This window comes from Gavialis gangeticus, unplaced genomic scaffold (assembly GCF_001723915.1).
Source record: "Gavialis gangeticus isolate Ggan-Ray unplaced genomic scaffold, GavGan_comp1, whole genome shotgun sequence".
In the NCBI taxonomy this organism is placed as follows: domain Eukaryota; kingdom Metazoa; phylum Chordata; order Crocodylia; family Gavialidae; genus Gavialis; species Gavialis gangeticus.
The window spans coordinates 50,356,624-50,377,373 of record NW_017729031.1 but is presented as its reverse complement, the minus strand read 5'-3'; the positions used below and the strand labels follow the sequence as shown (position 1 = coordinate 50,377,373).

The 20,750-nt window shown below is 39.0% G+C and overlaps 1 protein-coding gene across 1 annotated transcript in view; it reads right to left on the bottom strand.

The window, feature by feature from the left end:
- The window catches only part of XIRP2 (xin actin binding repeat containing 2), a 303,369-nt gene that overhangs the window by 15,448 nt on the left and 267,171 nt on the right, over window positions 1-20,750 (bottom strand). The window contains exons 7-9 of the mRNA XM_019522841.1: window positions 1,773-1,880; window positions 1,408-1,480; window positions 352-476 (exon numbers count right to left, since the gene is read on the bottom strand). Coding sequence (XP_019378386.1) covers window positions 352-476; window positions 1,408-1,480; window positions 1,773-1,880 — 306 coding nt within the window. The remainder of the gene's footprint in view (window positions 1-351; window positions 477-1,407; window positions 1,481-1,772; window positions 1,881-20,750) is intronic.

Sequence of the window (20,750 nt, the reverse complement as noted above, 5' to 3'; positions counted from 1 at the left end):
TTTTATCAGAGTAAAAGATAAAGAGGAGATTGCATGCAGCAAGAGAAGACAGAGGAAAACCAAAAAGATTTTTAAAAGCTTTGCTTTCAACTGTATTCATCTCCTAATAAAAATGTTTGTTAGATTATTTAATGCAATTTATGTATTTATTATTCACATGTTTTCCAAGGCCTCTATCTTCCCACCACTTCCATAATACATTACACTGAGATTCAGACCAACTACCTGACCAAAATATGAGTATGCTAAGATTTGAGCGCTTGCAGAATAGAGTAGCATTTCAGTGTTATACTGAATTTTAACATTTCTAGTTTGCATGGACAGAGATTACTTTTACTATTAAGTACAGACCTTAATCTGCTTTGCAGGTGTTGCAGTCTCTCTGTCAGCCTTTTCTTGGGCTGTCCTTTCAAACTGTTCTTTTAAAACCTGTGTTGAAATCTTTGAAATCTCTTCATCCATAGCTGCATTGACTACTGCAATAAAAATAAAAATAAAAGGGTTTTTCTATGTCCATGTTATTAAAAATGTCTTTATCAATGAATTATAAAAAGTTATTACGCTAGACCAATTCACATTACATTAGACCAATCCAGCCTTGCACCGCTAGGAGAGCTATTCAGTCATTGCACAGAGAACCATGAATAATTGCCAAGTGCTGCATTATCCGTGCTCTGTCAGGACCAGAATTGTTGGATATTGCAGAAACAGTATTTAAGGCCATTTGTTCATACTCTGTGGAGCTGTCCAGGTGAACAGTAGTTAAACGTTTGCACAACTGAATTGTTGCTTGCCAAAATGTGAGGATTGTTATTCTTCATAGTTGTGATACATTACGGCAGAGGTCAGCAACCTGTGGGCCAGATCCAGCTTTGAAGAGATTTTATCAAGCTCACTAAGCGTGCCAAAAATGATAGTCACAGCATTTGCTGGGTTAGGGCTGGAGGTGGGGGAATGAAGAGGTTCCCTTTTACACTGACTTCTCCTGAAAGCTTCCTCCCCTGGGGTGCTCATGGTTGACGTTCCAGCTCAGGCTACCTCTCTGCACTGCTACTCCCACTGCAGCCAAGAAGGCAGCAGCTTGCTTTGGGATAAAACCTTGTTATGAAAGGTTGTTAATTGTTACAGAAAGGTTGCTGACTCCTGCATCAGAGTATTTAATCACGTGCTTCAGTCCATCCTGTTTAGCAAAACACTTCAGGAGGTCCTTAGATCTAATCACATGCTTCTTAAATGTCATGGAAGTCAATGTTCAGCATTTTGCTGAACAGGGATAGACTGTGCAGTTGGAACTGACGTTTTCATGTTTATGTATGACCAGTGATAGTTTTGTGTGAGCAAGTGGATATGCTGTTTGTTATTTGTTACTCTTTATACTTATGTTTAATATCCTCCCAACTTTCTTACCTGTTTCATCAATATGTTGAGCAAAATTAGAAGCTGTCACTGTTTCATGGGTAGCTTTTTCAAGATGAGAAACCTGGGTACAAAAATTTAACTTTAAATCAAGATTAGCATATGTGAGAATTTCCCACCAAAGTTTTATGAAGGAAAAATCTGAATGAAACCATGACTAGTTAACACATTGAAGCAATTCTTATAAAACACCTTTTTTCCCCCCAATGACTCCCTACCACTAAATGAGGTAACTATCATCAGAACATCAAGATCTTGTTATAGGTAGTAGTAACAGAGTTAAGATGCAAATATGTAGTCTTAAAATCAGCATCTTTGTGTAATCGCCCAGTGACACAATTAATTGATACAGTTACCTCTTCTGTTTGAAAGGCCTCCAGCTGAGATTCTTTGGAGGTCACTTCATTTCGTTCAGTTTCTTTGCTGCTGCTTGATACTTTGAGCTGACTCCTACTTGTCATTTCCTAAGGACAAATAAAAGTAATTTCACATTAACAACTTAATGGTAAACTAAAAACCTCATATTTGTCTATAGATGCTTTTCACTAATAAATTATAATGTGAAAGGCAGTGTTTTAAAAAACAGGTTTTTTCACCCCTTGAAGGATAGCATATGTGAATAAGATCTGCAACAAAACTTAAGACAGACGTTGCTATATAATAGATGATAGACATATTGCAATTTCATTACTGCAGTGCCATTTCAGCTTTTGATTTGTATGTGTTGAAATCTGTGCAGATAAGTACAAAATACAAAGTAAAGAGCAGGAGAAGGAGAACATCAGCAGCTAATTCCTGTTTTAATGAAGATGCTTCTACACAGCCACCAACTTCTCCTGTCTATTAGCAGGACTGAGCTAAAGGAACTTCATAAACATGATTTTGTCTTTGTAAAAGAAATGATGTCCAAATCATAGTGTGTGTATTGCAGTCATTTTCATGTGCAAAAAAGAAGTTTACTTATGAAAAATGGAAGCTGGATTGGGATTTTTACAAGTCATCCGTAGCATGTTGTCTTTGCTCTTTATAGAAGAGCCTATGAAATAGCCGTGCTGCTTTTGTACATTTAAAAGAGATATAATTGTGCTGTAACAGGCTGAGTTTTGAGTCTGTGTTCCAGAGGTGCCGAATATGTGGTTGCCTGAGAGCCCTGCCACCCTTTGGGAAAATGGCTGTCACTTGAACTGCATAAAATTTTCCATGTGTCCATCATCTTAGGCCTCCCCACCCTGCCTCCCAGGCCAAAGTAAAAGTTGGCACCTAAGCTGTATTCTATATAGCTACATAATCTAATTTCTATGGTTCTTGTGATGGTGCTATCTTTGTTGAGTTTCAGCTCAAATTCTGCTGTGGACTTGCTTTTTGACCTAGGGCAAATCACTTGTCTATCGGTAAAATGGAGATCATGTTTATCAGTCTCCTTAAACCGCTTTGGGACATACTTCTTATAAACATTCCAAATTAGTCCAAAATAGTATCAGTACAAATTAATTTGTCCAGGTTTGTTAATGCTATGAGATATGGAAATGATAAAGTGTTTCACCCATTTGTTAGTGTCAAATAGGCAGCTCTCTTTGGTAAGAGCGAGGCTCACTTATATTCTCATGCAGAATATGGACTTTCAGTTAAAAAACTAAAAAGTGTTCTAGGCCTGTAAAGAACCTCCAAAATTTTCAGTGCATGAAAGTAGAAAGAATGTGTTTCTGGGTTTGTATATATAGAGCCTGAAGCAATGGAAGAAAAACAATTTTCTACATACCAAATGCTGGCACCTGCTTTCAGTGTAGCTAGAAGAGTAGTAAACCACAGGAAAAGAAATTTCTGTCTCCACATGCATACTCTCAGCCATCCTATGACACTGGAGCTTCCAGGGCTTTTTTTTGCCTGAGGACTGGTTTGCTTTATATGGTTTGCACAAAATAGAGTATGTCTGGTGAATCTATGTAGTAGAAGTTGTACTAGTTTGTTCCTATATACCTGCTATAAAGTGGGATACCAGGCACCTCAGACTCTATGGCATGCATCCCCTTCATGGCCAGTGTGCATCCTATTGAGCCCCTATGCAGTGAAGATCTTTGCTTGGACTACAATAAAAACACCAGTATCAAGCAGAATAAATCTGGCTACTGACCCACTGGATAATACAGTTGGTCATTAAACCTGAGATTGATACTATTTCCTGCCAAGCTTGAATTTTTAGAGTGCATGCAGGGCTTGGGGTAGGCAAGACAGGGACATGATATAAACTTGCACATGTTCCAGACTTAATTTGCAACAGTATAGAGTCTTCAGAGTTAATGCCCCACAAAGATAAATGAGGCAACTCTAAAACACTTGGGGACCTGCCACCCCGTCTGTGATTATATTTCATATATATTCATACACATACATGCTTCTGCACAGAGCAGACCTGAGCAGGGTGCAGGGCCCAGGGCAAATCAGCCCATGCAGGGCTCTGCACCCGCTCTGATCCCACGGGCCCCAAACCCGAAGAAGGTGCCACCACCATTGGCAGCAGCGGCATCAGGTTGGAGGGTAGTGAGTGGCTGGACGTGGAGCAATTGCTCCACCCAGTTCTGCACTGCCGCTGCTCTGCCCTGCTCTGTGGGGCCCCCCAAAGCACAGGAGCCGGCGTGGTTGCCCCAATTCTCCCCCCTCTTAGGGATGGCCTGCTTCTGCATTCAGGTAAAGATGTGTTAGATACGTAAGTTAAGATCTCATTACTTAGAAGCTCACTTTTAAGACACAAAGTATGTTGACGTTTGCTATTATACATTCTTTCAATGGTTGAAGTGTATTAAAAAGGAATATAATTAAGCTTAATGTATGCAGGAATCATATCTAATCTGAACTTCATTGCATCTTTATTGATCTACAGTTTGTATCTTTTCATGAAGAAGCTACTATATTGCTAAGGATCACTATGATATAATATAGCAGCTATATAGCTACCCAGTATATAGCTACCAATGCCTTAGGCAGCATAAACATTGAAGGGCAAATTTTGACTGTGTACTTATGTGGCCATTCACAGGGGGAAGTGGGTGGGAGAGTCTGAAGACAGAGAACCCCCTGCCCTTGTACAACTTAGATAAGAGTTGTTTGAAATCATATTTGTCAGGACAAAAGTCTGCTATAGGAGCAACAGTTTTTCAGTCAAAAAAGCAGCAGAGAATAGGGTAAACCATGGCTGAATTCCTAATCAGCTGCACACAGTGATGCTGGTGGAGTTTACCCCTTAAAGGGCATGACCACCGTGTGTGCTCCATGCGCACGCTATATAAAGCACTCTGTGGAATGCCATTTGAGGTTCCACACGGGGGAATATTGCTCTGTATTGCCCCCACTACATGACTGTAGCCAAGTGTCACAATCTAACCCTAGTACGTTTACACTCCTTAGTACATTTACTCTCTGTCTCTCCCCGCCCCCCCAACAGAAAGGATGCAGACAAACAGGAGAGAGTCCATCAGAGGGTGAAAAAAATGGTTAGAGGGCTGGGGCATGAGGAGAGGCTGAGGGAACGGGCTTATTTAGTCTGCAGAAGAGAAGACTGAGGTGGGATTTAATAGCAGCCTTCAACTACCTGAAGGGGGGTTTCAAAGAGGATGGAGTAAACTGTTCTCAATTGTGGCAGATGACAGAAGAAGCAGCAATGGTCTTGATTCTTATAAGGGTCAGCCAGCATAAATGTTTCCTATTCTATTTTAAATTATTAAACTGCATGATACAGGATATACCATTTGTGTCTGAAAAAAATGAATGTCATAATGTTCACAGTTCATTATGACTGTGAAGCTCTTAGCTCATAAAAGTGTGAAGATCACAGTTTCTATTTTTTCATGTATATTCTATGCACACCTAGTTTTCAAAGGCAAAATCCAAGTTCTGTAAAAGCATATGAGGTAATTTAGGGGTAGGACATATGACATAAGCAAAATTAGAACAAACATAGCTTTGACTTCAAAGGTGACTTTTTTTCTTTGCCTAATTCAATGTTTAAATAATAATTTAAATCATATTACATTAAAGATATATAAGGAAGCTGCTAAGTACACTATATAAATATGTAGCTGCTGCTAAGCTGCTATATAAATAATATATAGCTGGTATGGAAATGCAAGGAACATTAATGACGTCATCATTAATGTCCCAATAGTGGGACCAAGGAAGAGTGCAAATAACTATGTAATTCACATGTACATCTCTCTACAAGACTTTGGGATAAATATTTGAGGGTTTGTGAAATGGAGCAGTACAGCTAGGGAATGAACAGAAACATGCTGTTTCGAAGAAACTGGAAGTTGTGTGAAGATGTCAGGTCCCTGTTAGAGCATGTATTATTCTATCAGGTAAGAACAGTTGTGTGTACCCAAGTATGCAGGGATAGAGAAGGCAAAACTACAGAAAATTTTTCGTAAGTCCTAAAGCCAGGTGGAAAAGAAACTGTTAGGTCCTTTGAAAAGTTGATTGCTTCTCCTCTGGTCTGGGCTCCCATTTCTGTCTTAAATACATAGCAGTTGTTTATCTTGTATCACATTATGTACGAAGCTTCTAAAATACTGTCAGCTTGGCAATGGTGAAGTGTTTTGTACTTTGGGACAGTTATCTGTTATGCATAATGTTTCTTTTCTTTTTATTTCATCCTTCAATTTTGTTCCAGCCCCCCTTATGTTTTAATATTTGTCATATAATATTATATTTATCACACAATATTTGTAAACTCTCTGGGACATAGACTGTTTTATTTAAGTTCCTGTAGAGCTCCTGCTACAATGGGTCTTTGGTTCTAGATCAGTGTTACCTAATATTTCTGTAGGACAAAAATCTGTTGTTTAAAATTAAAATGTTTAGAAGGGAGGGAAGAAAGAAGGGTCTGTATAAGCCCTCATGAGTTTTTTTATGCAGGCCATCAGATGGTATTATTGAACAGAATTATAATGGCTACACTAGTTTTATGTTAGTGGCCAATGCATCAATCTTAGTGTTCCTGAACTATAATAACTTACATAGAATCCTTTTTGCAAAATGTTTCAAGATTTGTTTTTTGGTAGTTGATGATCACACATTTTGGGCTACAGTCTGCCTTTTCCTTTTATCTGACACTTTTTGCAGTTTCTCATCCTTATGTTGTGGCAGAAAGAAAAAGAAACGTATTGTAGAGTAAAATTATTTATATGGAGAAACAGGAAATTTGTTAAATTAAAATACACAATAAAAACAAATAAAGGCATGAGAAATGGGACAGGAGAATCTCACACAGCCTTCCAGTAATTCATATATGAACGATGTCAACATGTATTTAGTGAAATTTGTGCCTTGTGGCTTTCATACCATCTCTCAGGACAGGCACCTGAAGTAACACTGTATTCATAGCTTGACGTTAAGTAAAAGCTTTTCCTAGGATTCAACTATATTGTCTGTCCTTCCCCCTCCCCAACAGAAGCAAGAAAACAGATACATCTTCAACTTTGCTTGCCAAAATAACAATAAACAATGGCTGATTGTGATTGGTGCTCTGTTTTCAATAGGTCTCTATCTAGTGTGCTCTATGTATTTGTTGCATGTTTCTTGATATGAGATCCTGAGAAGTTACACACTTTGCTGAATGGAGGGCAAATTTTTCAATGAAGAGTGAGGAAAAAAATGGTTTACCTTTTTGAAGCCATTTCTTCTTGCCATCAATACTGCGTTTTAATATCAGTCTGAACAAAATATTCTGATTTTAGTCATGTCCTGGATCTTTGCTCAACTACTGGCGACTCCAGTGTTTGTTGGGTCCTGGGACTTCAGGGCGATTAGCCATGACAGGGTTCCAGAGTCCCTGCTATGAAGCCAGACCAGCTCTAACTCCGCATAAAAAAGAACTGCAGGAATACAAAGGTTTCCTGCCATAAAGTTAGTAGTCCTGAAAGACCTAGGAGACCCTGCTGTAGCCAGGGATTTTAGGCTCTAGACTCTTTGGTCTGCAGGAAGGAATCTGGAAGTTCTGAAAACCCTGGGCCAGACTGAAAGGTCTTCACCGCTCCCAACTAGAGAGCTGCTCAGTGAAACCAACATGTCCTGTAGATGCATCACAGTGACAGCAGCAGTGCTACAGATAAAAACTGTCAATACTATGTAGCAGCTGCTGGAGCTCCCAGGATTCATGGTCCCAAGAAGCCCCATAAGAGGACTATTCCAAGCCTGGGGGCACCTGTGCTTTCTGTGTCTACAAGTCAGTCAATCATGGAAGGGCTATCTAGGCTTTCTGAAGATCTGTGAGTTCCAGTTAGGTTTGGCTTCCTGCCTCAGAACCTGCACCTGGCTCCAGGGCAGACCTATTATCTGGACTTGGGGACTTCCAGACTTTTGCCTTAGTAGCCTGGAGGGACACCTACCTTAGAAGTTTGGAAGCCAAAGGTCTTGTGCCTGAAGCAATCCTCCTGGTGGGGCTGCCCTAAAGCACAGACCTAGTGAGTTCTGGCAGTTGTGCATTTTGAAGATGCAGCCTGCAGGGAGCATCTGAAATGTTTCTTCTTTGTGACTGCTGGTTCATAGGAAATCTTAAAAACACATTGGTTTTATTCTGGTTCACCACAATCAAACATCCAAAAATTAAGTTGTTCACAAATCAGAAGCCCTGCATTTTTGTTTCTTTTATTTGTCATTACCTTCTTAATTGGTGGGGGAAGCTAGAGAGAAAGTGGTTGTCAGAGAGATTGCTAGCACCAAGTGTTTAGGTTTTTTTTTCAGGGAGATTGAGATTGCTGTCTAATAGAAACAATGATTTTACATATCAGCAGCAGCCCAGATGTTTATCAAGGCTTTCAGTAGTCAGGAGAAACAAGAATCATTTTGCATGCATCCTGCACTTCCTCTGTTTCCAGTGCAAGGCTAAATTCAGTAAAGGGTAATGCTCTCTGTCCTTGTTTGGTGTTCTAGTTCCAAAAGCATCTATATTCAAGTCCTCCTGGAAACATTGAGTGTCCAGGAAGTGTAGCATCAGGAACTTCCTGGTGTGGCAGACTGTCTGCTAGGATGCTGTCTGTTGATGGATTAGGTGGTGGTTGGACCAAACGAGAAGTTTTTGCATCCAGTGTCCATTCCCATGCAGAAGATCAGATCTCACACTGGACTGAACGTCTGGCAGTTTGCAAGGTATTTTAGCAGAAAAGAGAAACAATGACTACCATGGAGGTGAAAGAGCAGTGTTAACTCATGAAGATGCAGATTAGCTAGACAAGATTTCATTGCTGTTTCCCCTTGTGTAGGGAAAACTTAGCTTTCAGTGAATCTAGTACCACTCACAACCACTATCTTCCCTGCAAGAAGAAAGTATGAAGAGGATAGTTGTGGTACAAGGCAACATTATTTGCATATTTTGACATAAATATTTTGAACATAAAGCTATGCACTATGTATATTATAAAAATAATATATAGTATAACTTGCAGTATGGTTGTCTGAAGTGTTCCAAAGCAAAATACTTCCTTTTAATACCTTTTGGATTTAGCAAGACTTTCAGATCTGTGTCTAGACTGAATGATTTCTGTGTTTTGTCCCAGCATTGATTCAGTGACCTTGAGTGAGCTTTCTACTACCTAAGTATATAATCACGTTTTCCATGAAAGTGCTGTTCCATTAGGTATAAATAGGATTTTATGGTCTTGCTCTAGTTATTTAATCTAAATTTAAAGACTGTTTCATATAATCTGAGTGATTTTTATTTCCTGTGAATAGGACTATTTCTGCTGATGATTTGAGAGACAATCTTCAGCAGGATGTAGAGGGCAAAGATGTTGACACTGATATGCTAAAAAATGACACCTTTGTCAAAGATAAAATGAAACCATCAGAGCAGATCTGGAGAGAACTATATTTAAAAACAACTCAAACATAGGCCAGGGAAAACCAGACTTCACGCCACAGAAACTATACTGTCCAGATAAGTGCAAAAGGACTTAGTAGCAGTGGCAGTAGTATATCTAGGAGGATGGATATACAAATATGGATCCAGGAAGTAGATACAAATATCCATCCTCCTGGTCCCTTGCAGCTAAATGGAAGGAAAGATGGTCCCTTGGAGCATAAAAATGGGAGCAAGAAGTGGAATTGTGTGTAAAGCAGCATCAGAGAGGAAGGAGGGAATGAAAACCATATTCACAAGAAATAAGTTTTATATACTTATTTGTATATTTCTGCTTGAGACACAAATACTCTTTGGCCCCTCATGCTAGTATTTCCAGAGAAGTCAGTGAATAAAATGGGCACATTTTGGCCCTATGCCATGTTGACATTTAACTTTTAGTGACTAGGGACATAAATTACACACAAACTGGTAGAAGTGATCAGAAATCTGTAACACAGCAGAAGTTCATTGCGCACAAACTGCTTTCAAAATGACCAAAATCAGTTTAAGATAAAGCTGGATGGATCAGACTTAAATGACTTAGGTTAAATCGATTTATTGAACTTCTGTCCCCAATCCCCTCCAGGTTCAAGTTAACTAATTGTCCCCAAGCAACCCAGGATGTTTTGCACCTCCCCCAAAACTCCCATCATCATAGGGCAAGTTGGCTAGCTTGGCTCAAGCTGTCTGCTCTAGCTGAAGAGGGAGGCATATTGTAGCATCCCCCCAGCTTCTGGCCTGAGCCACTACAGACATGTGGCTGCATTTCCAGTTCAGCCTCAGGCTTTTTGACTGTCTGTACTTAGCCATATTGCACAGAACATTTTATCCACAGATATCACAGCATTTTACAAAATAAATATATCATATCTATCATATCATAGAAAAACTCTGGAAAAGTTAAGTGACTCACCAAAGGTGGCACAGCAGGTCAGTAGTAGAACTAGGAATAAAACCTAGGTCTCCTGACTTCCAATCTGGTGCTCTGTAGCTGTCTCTACAACCCTTCTCTCATTAGAATAATATGAACTTAACTAAGGGTCTAACTATAGATGCTTAGGTTTGAAATGTTGGCATATATTTTCATGTGCACAAAACTTAACCAAGTACTAAACTGCCTTAGTCCTAAACAAGTTCATCATTTTAGTCCACAACATTATACTAGCTTATCTAGAATCTCCTTTTGCATTAAATCTCATTGTACTGAAGAACAGTCTACTGTATGTTTTTATTAAGTATCTGACATCCAAAAACTAAAGAAATTGTAAGGTTAAGGCAAATAAAATTTTAAGCTTCATTGGGTTGAGGTCCTGGGGAAAATTTTGGTATAATGTGAGAGGAATTTGATATAAAGTATATTCACTGTTACTTATGTAGTAGCTCTTATATGCCTTATGTTCCGTATAGAAAAATGTACCTCTCTTAGCTTTTAGTGCCAGCCTAGGAACCTCACTAACATTATCATTAAACTATAGTAACGCTAGATATGGAGAGTAAATAAGGCTAGAGTAACAGTCTGGATTGGTGTATGACACTGCAACTTTGAATCAGACTCTTAATAATTTTTGTATTTGAAGTGAAATTTGCATCCATGGTTGGTACAACCCCCCCCGTCAACACCCCCCCAAAACAAAACCCACCCAGATTCTGTTAAAGGAGGAAAATTTAACATTAGAAATTAAAAGAAAACCCCCCCCCCCTGCAAAAAAAAAAATCCCCCAAAACACAAAAGGAATCAAAACTCATGGCAGAGGTGATATCTTGTATTGGACCAACTATATATTTGCAAAAAAAATTCTTTATTTGCAAGCTTTCAGCCAGAGGCAACTTTCATTAGGCATAAGAGATTGCAAAGATTGTAAAAGTTCTCCTAGGCAGAAATATGAAAAAAATCATATTTTTTGCAAATATCTAGTTGGTTTAATAAAATATATCATCTTTGCCATGAGGTTTGATACCTTTTGTCTCTAGACCAATACAACTACAGCCTGGATACGTAATCCAAAATGCAAACAAATTTTATAAAATTCTGTGACAAACAATCTGCATGTTGAGTCCAGAGGCAGCGAATTCTATGGACCTTAAGTCCTAGTTCATGTCGTTTTACCCAGAAAAGCTGATACCTTAATTTTATGAGACTTTTGCTTGAGGCAAAACTTTAAATGTGTGTCAAATATACCTTGAGGGGCATAGCTATGACAATTCTTCCTGTTCACATATACACTTTTTTTTTTCTTATTTTGGGCCTAATCTACACCATAGAGAGAACAAATTCCAGAAAACAGTGCTAGATAATTGTAATTTACATTGTAATCTACTTTTCTTTCATTAAAAGTAAATATTATAAATGGATCTACATTTTAAAAGGCAAAAATCTAAGGTCTCTATCTGACAATGAACATACATAAATTAAAGTCAACAGAAACAACAATCCTGGGGAGGAAACAAAAATGTAAATCCAAAAATGATGCTTCAATCTGTACTGTGTGTGTGTATGGATGTATCATTTTATAAATGTATACATACAATGCTAAAAGCAGAATAATTAAAATATGCAGCTATTAAAAAAAAAATAATTTTATAGTAGTAAATTCATGAACAAATCTCATGACCTTTCTGCTAAACATAAACCTAGAACATCTTGATTTAAGATTAAACCTAGATGATAAATGATAGATTATGATATGGTTAGGAAACCAAAAACCTGAACATATCCCCTAAATTTAGCGTAACAATTAATGTAACATACTAAAGAGGCCAATCAAAACAGGTAGTCAAGCCATAACTCGTTGATAGGGTGTCATTAATGCTTTGTAAACAAACAAACAAGCAAAAATCTAAGCCTTGTACATCTTAAATCATTGAAATTAACTTAAATGATTTATGGTACAAGAAATATGCTAGGATGAGTTTTCATGTACCTCAAGTAAGAACTCAAAAATGTAAGCATCTGCTCAGCTATAGCTAATTTATTTGGACAAAAATGCAGATATTCAGAGCTATCTACAGCTAAATATTTTATATAACTTGTCTAATTCAGGTGGAAAACAAAAACCATTTTAGACCAAAATCTACCATGACATACATAAGGAAAAGTACTGAGATGTAACTGGTGGGAAAAATACTAGCAGGATGGTCAATGTACTATTCAAATGCTACCTTAGACAGAAACTTCAAATAAAACTACCAAAACAACCTAGCCACCTAGGCTTTTTGTCCACTGACTCAAATGTGAAAGATTTTTGACTTGCTGAAATGAGTGCACACTAGTTGAAATGCAGCCTTTAGTATAAAGAAAATTGAGCTTGCACAAATGTAAAGGCTGAAAGGAGGCTTTCATCCAATTAGTGTTATCTCCTGAATTATAACTGTTAATTGGATTTTCAAACACATTATATCTCTAATAAACCTGACTAGTAAAGACTAAGAGGAAATCAGCTTACCTTCTACAGATTTGTGAAAAGACAGTTAAGTGGACTTCTAGGTGTCTATTCTCTCATCTTGGTATGTGAGTTTTACACAAATAAAGCCTATTAACAGTAATGCCAGTTATGGGTATAAATCCTCTGCATATCGGTGGAGAAAATACAGCCCTGAAAGTCGAAAAGATTGTTGTCTTCTGGATTTTGCTCAGAAGACAAGAAGTTCAAGAAGTTTTTATGCAGATAAAGTGAATTAACCTATTTGGTGTTGTACTTATGGCAAAATAATTACGTGAGCAGTGACCTCAATAACGCATTTAAAGGCCTATCTCTAAACTTTAGTGGCCTGTATAATTCTCTGAATTTTGAAGGAGAGACATTGGTGGGTGGAGACATTAGTAGACTCACTATCCTTGTCTTTTCACTTTTGTCCTTTATATTTTCTTTTACTTTCATCGTTTTTCTGTCTGTTCACTTTTCTGTCTACTTCCTTTTTATTTTATTCCAGTCTTTCTCAGAGTTCTGTCTGATTATCTCCTTGCTTTCTCTTCTTCTATGACAATGTTTACCAAAATGTTGCCAGTAAGCCCTGCCTCCCAATAGAAAAATGGGTCTACTGGTGCCTTTCAGAATCCCCCCATGTTTTCAACACCTACCCCATAGTTCAGACTTTCAATTAAGTACACATAAACTGGATTTTTTAATGTTTTTAAAGGTCTTCATAACACACATCTGCTTATTTGTTATATGCTTTGAGGAACAGTGAAGTAACAGAATTATATTAATATTTAAAGCATCACCTTGACAGCTTAGCTCTTTCTCACGTAAATAAAAGAAGCAGTTCACACCTAAGAGCTATATTCTCAGACTCTTTTAAAACTCAGCAGATACTACTCTATATCCATTACTCTTGAATCATATTTGGTTTCCTTAGATGGAAGACAGCTAGTGAAGTGGCTTTTGAGATATTGTTACAAAGCAGTACCACTTGGTATTTGGGTTCTTACTGTGCCATGGCCCTATCACTCCTAGGATCAGGAAAAAACATAAAGGTGGTGTTAAATGCTGTTTCAGTGAAGATTCAGCCAATATCAATGCAAAAGTTTAAAACTGTCTAAAGCAGTGGTAAAGGTCTTATTGGTTCTTGTTTGCAATGGCCTTCATAATTTTCTTTTAGTTTTGCCTTTCATGAGTAATGAAGCCATCCTAAGTTTACACAGATAGAATCTTTGTACTACACTGTAATACATTCCCTACACAGCATGTCACATTATTTTGATGAGAGATGCTTCTTTCTTGTGTGCTATCAGAGATCTGCTTTCAGAGGCAAATGCATACAATGTTTCTCTTAAAGATAACCTGTAAACAATTCCTTAAATACTTGCTTAAATGTATTCTTACATGCTGAAGACTCCAGATAGACAAAAGAATAATTTACCTTAAAATTGATTTACTAAATTTTACTAATTAGTTCTCACATACTCATATTAAGTGCCATATAAAAAGTTGAAATGGATTGACGTGTGTGGTATTATACAGAGAAGTAAGAAATCAGGGTTCCTTTCCACAGGCTCTTCCAGACTACCTCTGTAGGCTCAGCCCATAATATTCTAGGCCTAGTGTATGAAGCCCAAATGGAGCATGACCATAAATAGTTATATATGAACCATTTAAAAAATATAATGGAGCTTATTTCAATGTTAGTTTCTTATGATACAACTTTAACTGTATTGAGATTCTGAAAACCTATTAAACTAAAAATTCTACTGATTTAACCTAATATACCTCAGCTCCATGGTTCTGGGGAGGATTAGTGGGATGGCTTTGATGTCAATAGCATGGTAGATGCTGGGGTGCCCTAGTGGAAAAAGAGCTACCACTCTGTAATTCTACAGATCAGAAATAACAAGAAGATACTCAGCCCTCTTTTCTTGATTTCTTAGTCAACATACAAAATAAACATTTAAAATTCCTTTTAGTAATAAATATTTATAAATCTCTTTTGAAAAGAATGGAATGCATCAGAACCATATTACACCTGTCACAAACAATATGCATTTTTAATTAAACCAAATTCCTTTAATGGTTTTACCAAATCCATAGTATCTTCCTGAGTGCCAATGTTTGCATTAGGATCTCTTTAAGAATAGATATATATGGTAAAAACAAGTCCTGTCAGAGCTTCCTTCTAGTTCCATATCTGAGATGGCTTCAGGAAAAAAATTATTTCAGCAGTAGACAGGAATAACATGTGGCCCTGACACAATATTCCATTAAGTGATTTTTTAAATAAATTTAAATTTTTAAAAGTTGAGAGTTATATAATGTAGCCTCATTTTCCAAACCCTTCTCTCTTGTAGCTGTATCTTCCATTGCAAATTCTTCCTATTCAGTATTTATTTTTTTCTTTAAATACAAGTTTAAAAATAAACAGCTAGGAATATATTTCTCCAAATATTCAATACTATGGCTGTTTATAAATGTTATGGTTTTCTAGGTTTAATTTGGATGACAGCCGTCATTATATGCACGGATGTCTGCAGTCCGAATTAACTAATCCTCATTGAATAAGGATTAAAGTTAATGCAGATTAAGGCAGTATGAACTAGGCAATTTAAACTCTATTAATTAACATGCATATGTGGAAACTCAATTGGGATTTTAGCAACACAAAAGAGGCTATCAGGCACAAAGTAACACCTTTACAAAGTCAAATGTGCCAACAACACCTTACCATGACTATGTATCAGTATCCTAAAGCCCCAGTCCTTCCCAAGCACATGGGCTACTGGTCTGTGAAGAAGGGGAAAACCCCCTTGGCCCTCCCCTTCTCCCTCCACAACACATTGGCAGAGGTAATCATCAAAACTCGGATCACTCACACCCATTACAACTTCTGGAGTAGCACTTTAGATAACTGTTAGTAGGTTTGCAACAATGTAGCAGTGCTTAAACAGGCATATTATTGCAGCCTAATTACTTCCAACCACAAGTGCTGAGCACATAAGCCCACATACAGAGGCTGGAAACTGGGCCTGTTAAGGGGTTGGTGATCAGTGATCATCTATTACCCTGTAATTTGATTTGAATTGCAGGGCTGCATTCAGATGTGCAGACACATGTGGCTTGTGGCACCACAAACCTCTTTGTGGTGCCACAAACTGCACAAGTTGCATGTTAATCCGTGTGTTAATACCTAATTTGCAGTACCAGGGCAAAATTTGCTCCTGGGACTTCCCTGTAGCAACTGCCTCCCAAAAAAAAAAAAAAAATCTGAAAAAAAGCGTCACAAGCCACACCAAAGTGGTGTGTTTTGGGACAAAAGCAGAGACAGGGGAGCAGGTAGTCTTGGGCTGCCTGCTCCCCTGTCCCTGCTTGCTGCAGAAGCCCTGCTCTGAGGCACCTTATGCTCCAGCTAGCTGCTGCCCAGATGGCTCGGGAGCAGGGTGCCTTGAGATGGGGGAGCAGGCAGCCCTAAAATTGCTCCTCCTCGATCTCTGCATGCTGAAGCACCCTGTGCCCCAGCCAGGTGTGGAGCAGCTGGGGAACAGCTGGCTGGAGCACAGGGTGCCTCAGTGCGGAGGATCATAGTTTCTAGGGTTTCATAGTTTCTAGGGTCGGAAGGGACCTGAGCAGATCATCTAGTCCGACCCCCTGCCATGGCAGGAAAGAGTACTGGGGTCAAACAACCCCAGCAAGGTGTTCATCCAACCTCCTCTTAAAAACCCCCAGGGTAGGAGCCTGCACCACTTCTCTTGGAAGTTGGTTCCAGACCCTAGCCGCCCTGACTGTGAAATAGCGCCTCCTGATGTATACCTAAATCTACCCTCTGCCAGCTTGTGACCGTTATTCCTGGTCACTCCTGGCAGTGCTCAGGGGTACAGTGACTCCTCCAGTGCCTGCTGATCCCCCCTGACTAGTTTGTAACAGGCCACTAGATCCCCCCCTCAGCCTTCTCTTTTGGAGGCTGAACAGGTTCAGGTCCCGTAGCCTCTCCTCATAGGGCCTGCCCTGCTGCCCCCTGATCATGCGAGTGGCCCTCCTCTGGACCCTCTCCATGCTGTCCACATCCCTCCAGCAGTGTGGTGCCCAGAACTGGACGCAGTACTCCAACTGCTGCCTGACCAGTGCTGCATAGAGGGGGAGGATCACCTCTTTTGACCTGCTTGAAATGCATCTGTGGATGTTGTTCTGTGGATCTGTGGTTCCATGTGTCTCAGTGCATGAGTGCTGCAGTCTCCCCCACCTCAGGGCACTCTGCACCCCAGCCGGGTGGGGGATGCCTGGTTGGGGCACAGAGTCCCTCAGAGCAGAGGTCCACAGCATGGAAAGATGGGGGAGCAGGCAGCTCTGCTCCCCCTTTCTCCCCCGCTGCTCCCCAGCTGGCCAGGGCACAGGGTTCCTCAGCATAGGAATTGCCTCCCAGCTGAGGCACCCTGTGCTGCAGGCAGCCCCCCCGCAGCACAAGAGGCAGTGGGACAATGTGTCCTGCTGTAAAGCACACAGGCAGGGGCACGCACTGCAGGACAAAGTACTGGAACAAATTTGTGCCGCTACTATTTGTGCTGCTGCAAAGGCACACCCGTGTTCATGGGGACCCAGGCTATAATACACATCAGTTGACATGGTTTAGAGAATGGTGAGCACAGCTACAAATGGCTTATGAGATAGCTGTGTTAGGAATGCAATATAAGAGAACTCGCTTTGAAAAAAGCTGAGAATCTATTAATGTGCAAACCCCCAAATATCAAATAGGTGAGATGTCAGCAAAATGAGGTGAAGGATCACAAGAACAACTGAAAATGAGACTGTAAGAAATGTTGTGAGAATGGTGTCCCCAAGCACATATATATTTTTTTCTTGAAGACTTTAAGGTAAATCTTCTTTCTCTCTATAAGGGCCTAGCAGTTTAAATGATTTCCTTAATCTTTCCATGAACTACCTTCACTGTGAGTCCCAGGAGGCAGGGGAGGAGCTCTCCAACCATGGATATGGGCAGACCAGGATAGGGAATGGGTGGAGCATAGCAAAATACTGGTCAGCAGAGCTGAGATCACAGTGAAGAAGAAAATCTGTTATTAGCATAGCTACCAAAAAGATTGCTTTTCTTCTGGAAAAGGTAGAAGTAGTTGATCCAGAAAGTGACCTGTGACTCTCAATATAATTTCCTCAGTCTGCTTCTGAATCAGTACAGTGTTGTGCTTTATTTAATGTTTCTGTCCAGCCTGATGATGATGAGAAAACTCTGGTACGCTCTCTCAGGAATATTTCTTACTCATAAGAAATCTCACTGAAATAACTGTGGGCAAAGGTTTTGGACAGGTCTGGGCATTCTTTCCAGACTTGACCTTAACCCAACAATTATTGTATTTGACTTTTACTAATTAATTTTAATTTATGATTTTATATATACAGTTTTCAGTTGCCTCTGCCATTTTCAGTTCACATTGGAAATGGAAGTAGAGATAGTAATATACCATAAAGATTTTTCTGGTATTTCTAGCCTGATTGGAAGAAGTAAGTTCCAGGCACCTTATGGAAATATCCATTATCCTGAGATTTCCAGCCCTGTATTTCAGCTTTAAAAGCTTGCATAATTCTAATAATACAGGTTTTTGGAACATGTATGAACTGAATTGTAGTTTTACACCTTTTGGAGCTGATAGAGAAAATCTTCTGTGTTGCAACTTAAGCAAATTAGTTCTTGTCATACCACCAGTAGACATGGAAAACAATTATCACTTCCTTCTTTATAAAAATATTTCATATGGTTGCAGATTGTTTTAATTTTCCCCCTCCTTCAGTTTTCTGTTTTTCATAGTAAAGGAACATAACTCTTCTTCAGAAATTATGTTGTCTAAAGCTCTTATTATTCTTGTCACTCTCCTTTAGACCGGCAGTTTTATTTACGTCTTTCTTAGAGCATGGTGCCCAAAACCAGACACAATATTCCAGTGGAGGCTTCACCAGTACTAAGGAGAGTGGAATAATTACCTCCCATGCCCAACACACATCATCTTCCTGTTTTTGTGTTATTTCTTCTATTTATCATGAATTCTAGGCCTGTTCCAATTGCTTGCAACTTCTCCAAGGTTGGTATCCATAGATTTTACAAGTGAGCTCTCTATTCCATTATTCAAATTGTTAATGAAAATAATGGCAAAAACTGGCAGGAATCTACTTGAAAAATCCACCATTTTGACAGCAAAATTTGATGTCCTTTTTTAACATAGATTTGCAACCAGTTGTGTGCCTACCTCATAGTTATTTCATTTAGACCAGGGATACCAAAGATATGACTTGAAGAGCTGCGTCATCCACCCCCATGGCAACAGTGTTAACTGTTGCAGCTTCAGGGACACAGCAGTTAACATTGCCACAGCTTGTCCCACTGCCCAATATCTGGCCCTGTGGGAAGTCCCAAAGGGCCAGACATTTGGCAGTAGGAGGAGCAGTAGCTGTCAATGCCCCAGAAACTGCAGAAATGTGTGGTCACCATTAAATCTGCAGCTTGATGGGCAGCCCTGTGAGCCAGATGATAAGGCTCTGCAATCCAGGGCCAGCCTTTGACCAGTGCCATACAACTCATCTAGCCTGTGGGGCTGAATGAGTCTGACACTCCTGATCTAGACCACATTTTCTAGTTTGCTTTTTGAGACTATGATGTGGAACAGGGTCAAAGACATTCTGAAGTCAAGATATCACTTCTGCTATTTCACCAGCTACTCTGTCAAAGGAGATAAGATTGGTTAAATTTGACTCATTCTTGATAAATTCATATTGACTCTTTCTTGTTACCTTTTTGTACTTAATACCTTTGGAGCTTATAAACTGATTGTCTAATTCTTCTGTGTCTAATGTCCTTTTGGGTACCAAAGCTAGGTTGACTGGCATGTAATTCCTTGAGTGCTCCTTTTTCCCTTTTTAAAAAGAGAAACTACATTTGCTGTTCTTAGTCCTCTGGGACCCTATAAAAGATAATCAATTGCTTATAGTCCAATTTGCTTCAGCAAGTTCCATATGTATTCTGGAACATCCTCAAACTCTGCCAACTTGAATATGTCTTATTTATCTAACTGTTCTTTAACATGTTCTTTCTCTATTCTAACCTCCTAGCCCTTCCTAAAAAATAGTTGAATTAAGAATCTGGTTACATTTAACTTGTTTTTTGAGCATTGAAGCCAAAAAGGCATGTAATGCTTCAAACTTTTCTGTACCATTTGTTATTTAATCACCTTTCCTGCTAGCAAACTGGTTTAATACATAGTAAATATGGATCAGTGACACACTACAAAGCCCTCCTACATAGTGAGTCACTCAAATCCAAGTATAGTTACTCCATGGGAAATGAATAATAATTTTACTGTGTGAGAAAGTTAATATATATAATGTGTTGTCATTTTATTTCCCTAATTTCATCCCAGAGTAATTTGTTCAATGCAAATTCTTTCCACTGCCACCAAGTGGCCAGATAGTATAATAGCACCTACAGTGGGCAGCCAGTTTGGGAGAACTGGCTATATATCCCTACTATTGCACAATCAATTTACTGTAAGATAAATTACCCTATAGTAATTTGTGTTGTGTGTCCAGACCATTACTGTACTTCCTATCTTTCCTCTACATCAAGATAATTAGCTGTTTTGCCTTTAATATAACCTCTTTTTGGAACTGCCAGCTCTCCCAAAACTCTTAAAAGTTTCTTTCCAAGAGACATCATGGATCAAACCTCCTGATTGTGCCAATGTCTGCTTTTACAAGTCCATTGTGATTCTTCTACTTGCTCATTGCTCTTTCTCCTTTCTCTCCTTAGAACATCAATTCTATTGATTCATAATCACTTTCACCCTAATTATTTTCCAGTCAGATACTCAACCTGTTCCTCTTTGTTAGAATCAGATCAATGGTAGCTACAACCTCTGTAGATTCCTCAACCCTCTGAAAGAACACGTTGTACCCAATATATTCCATAGAAAAAGGCTTTTCCTTGCTTGGACACCCCCAAAATTGTTTTGTAGTCT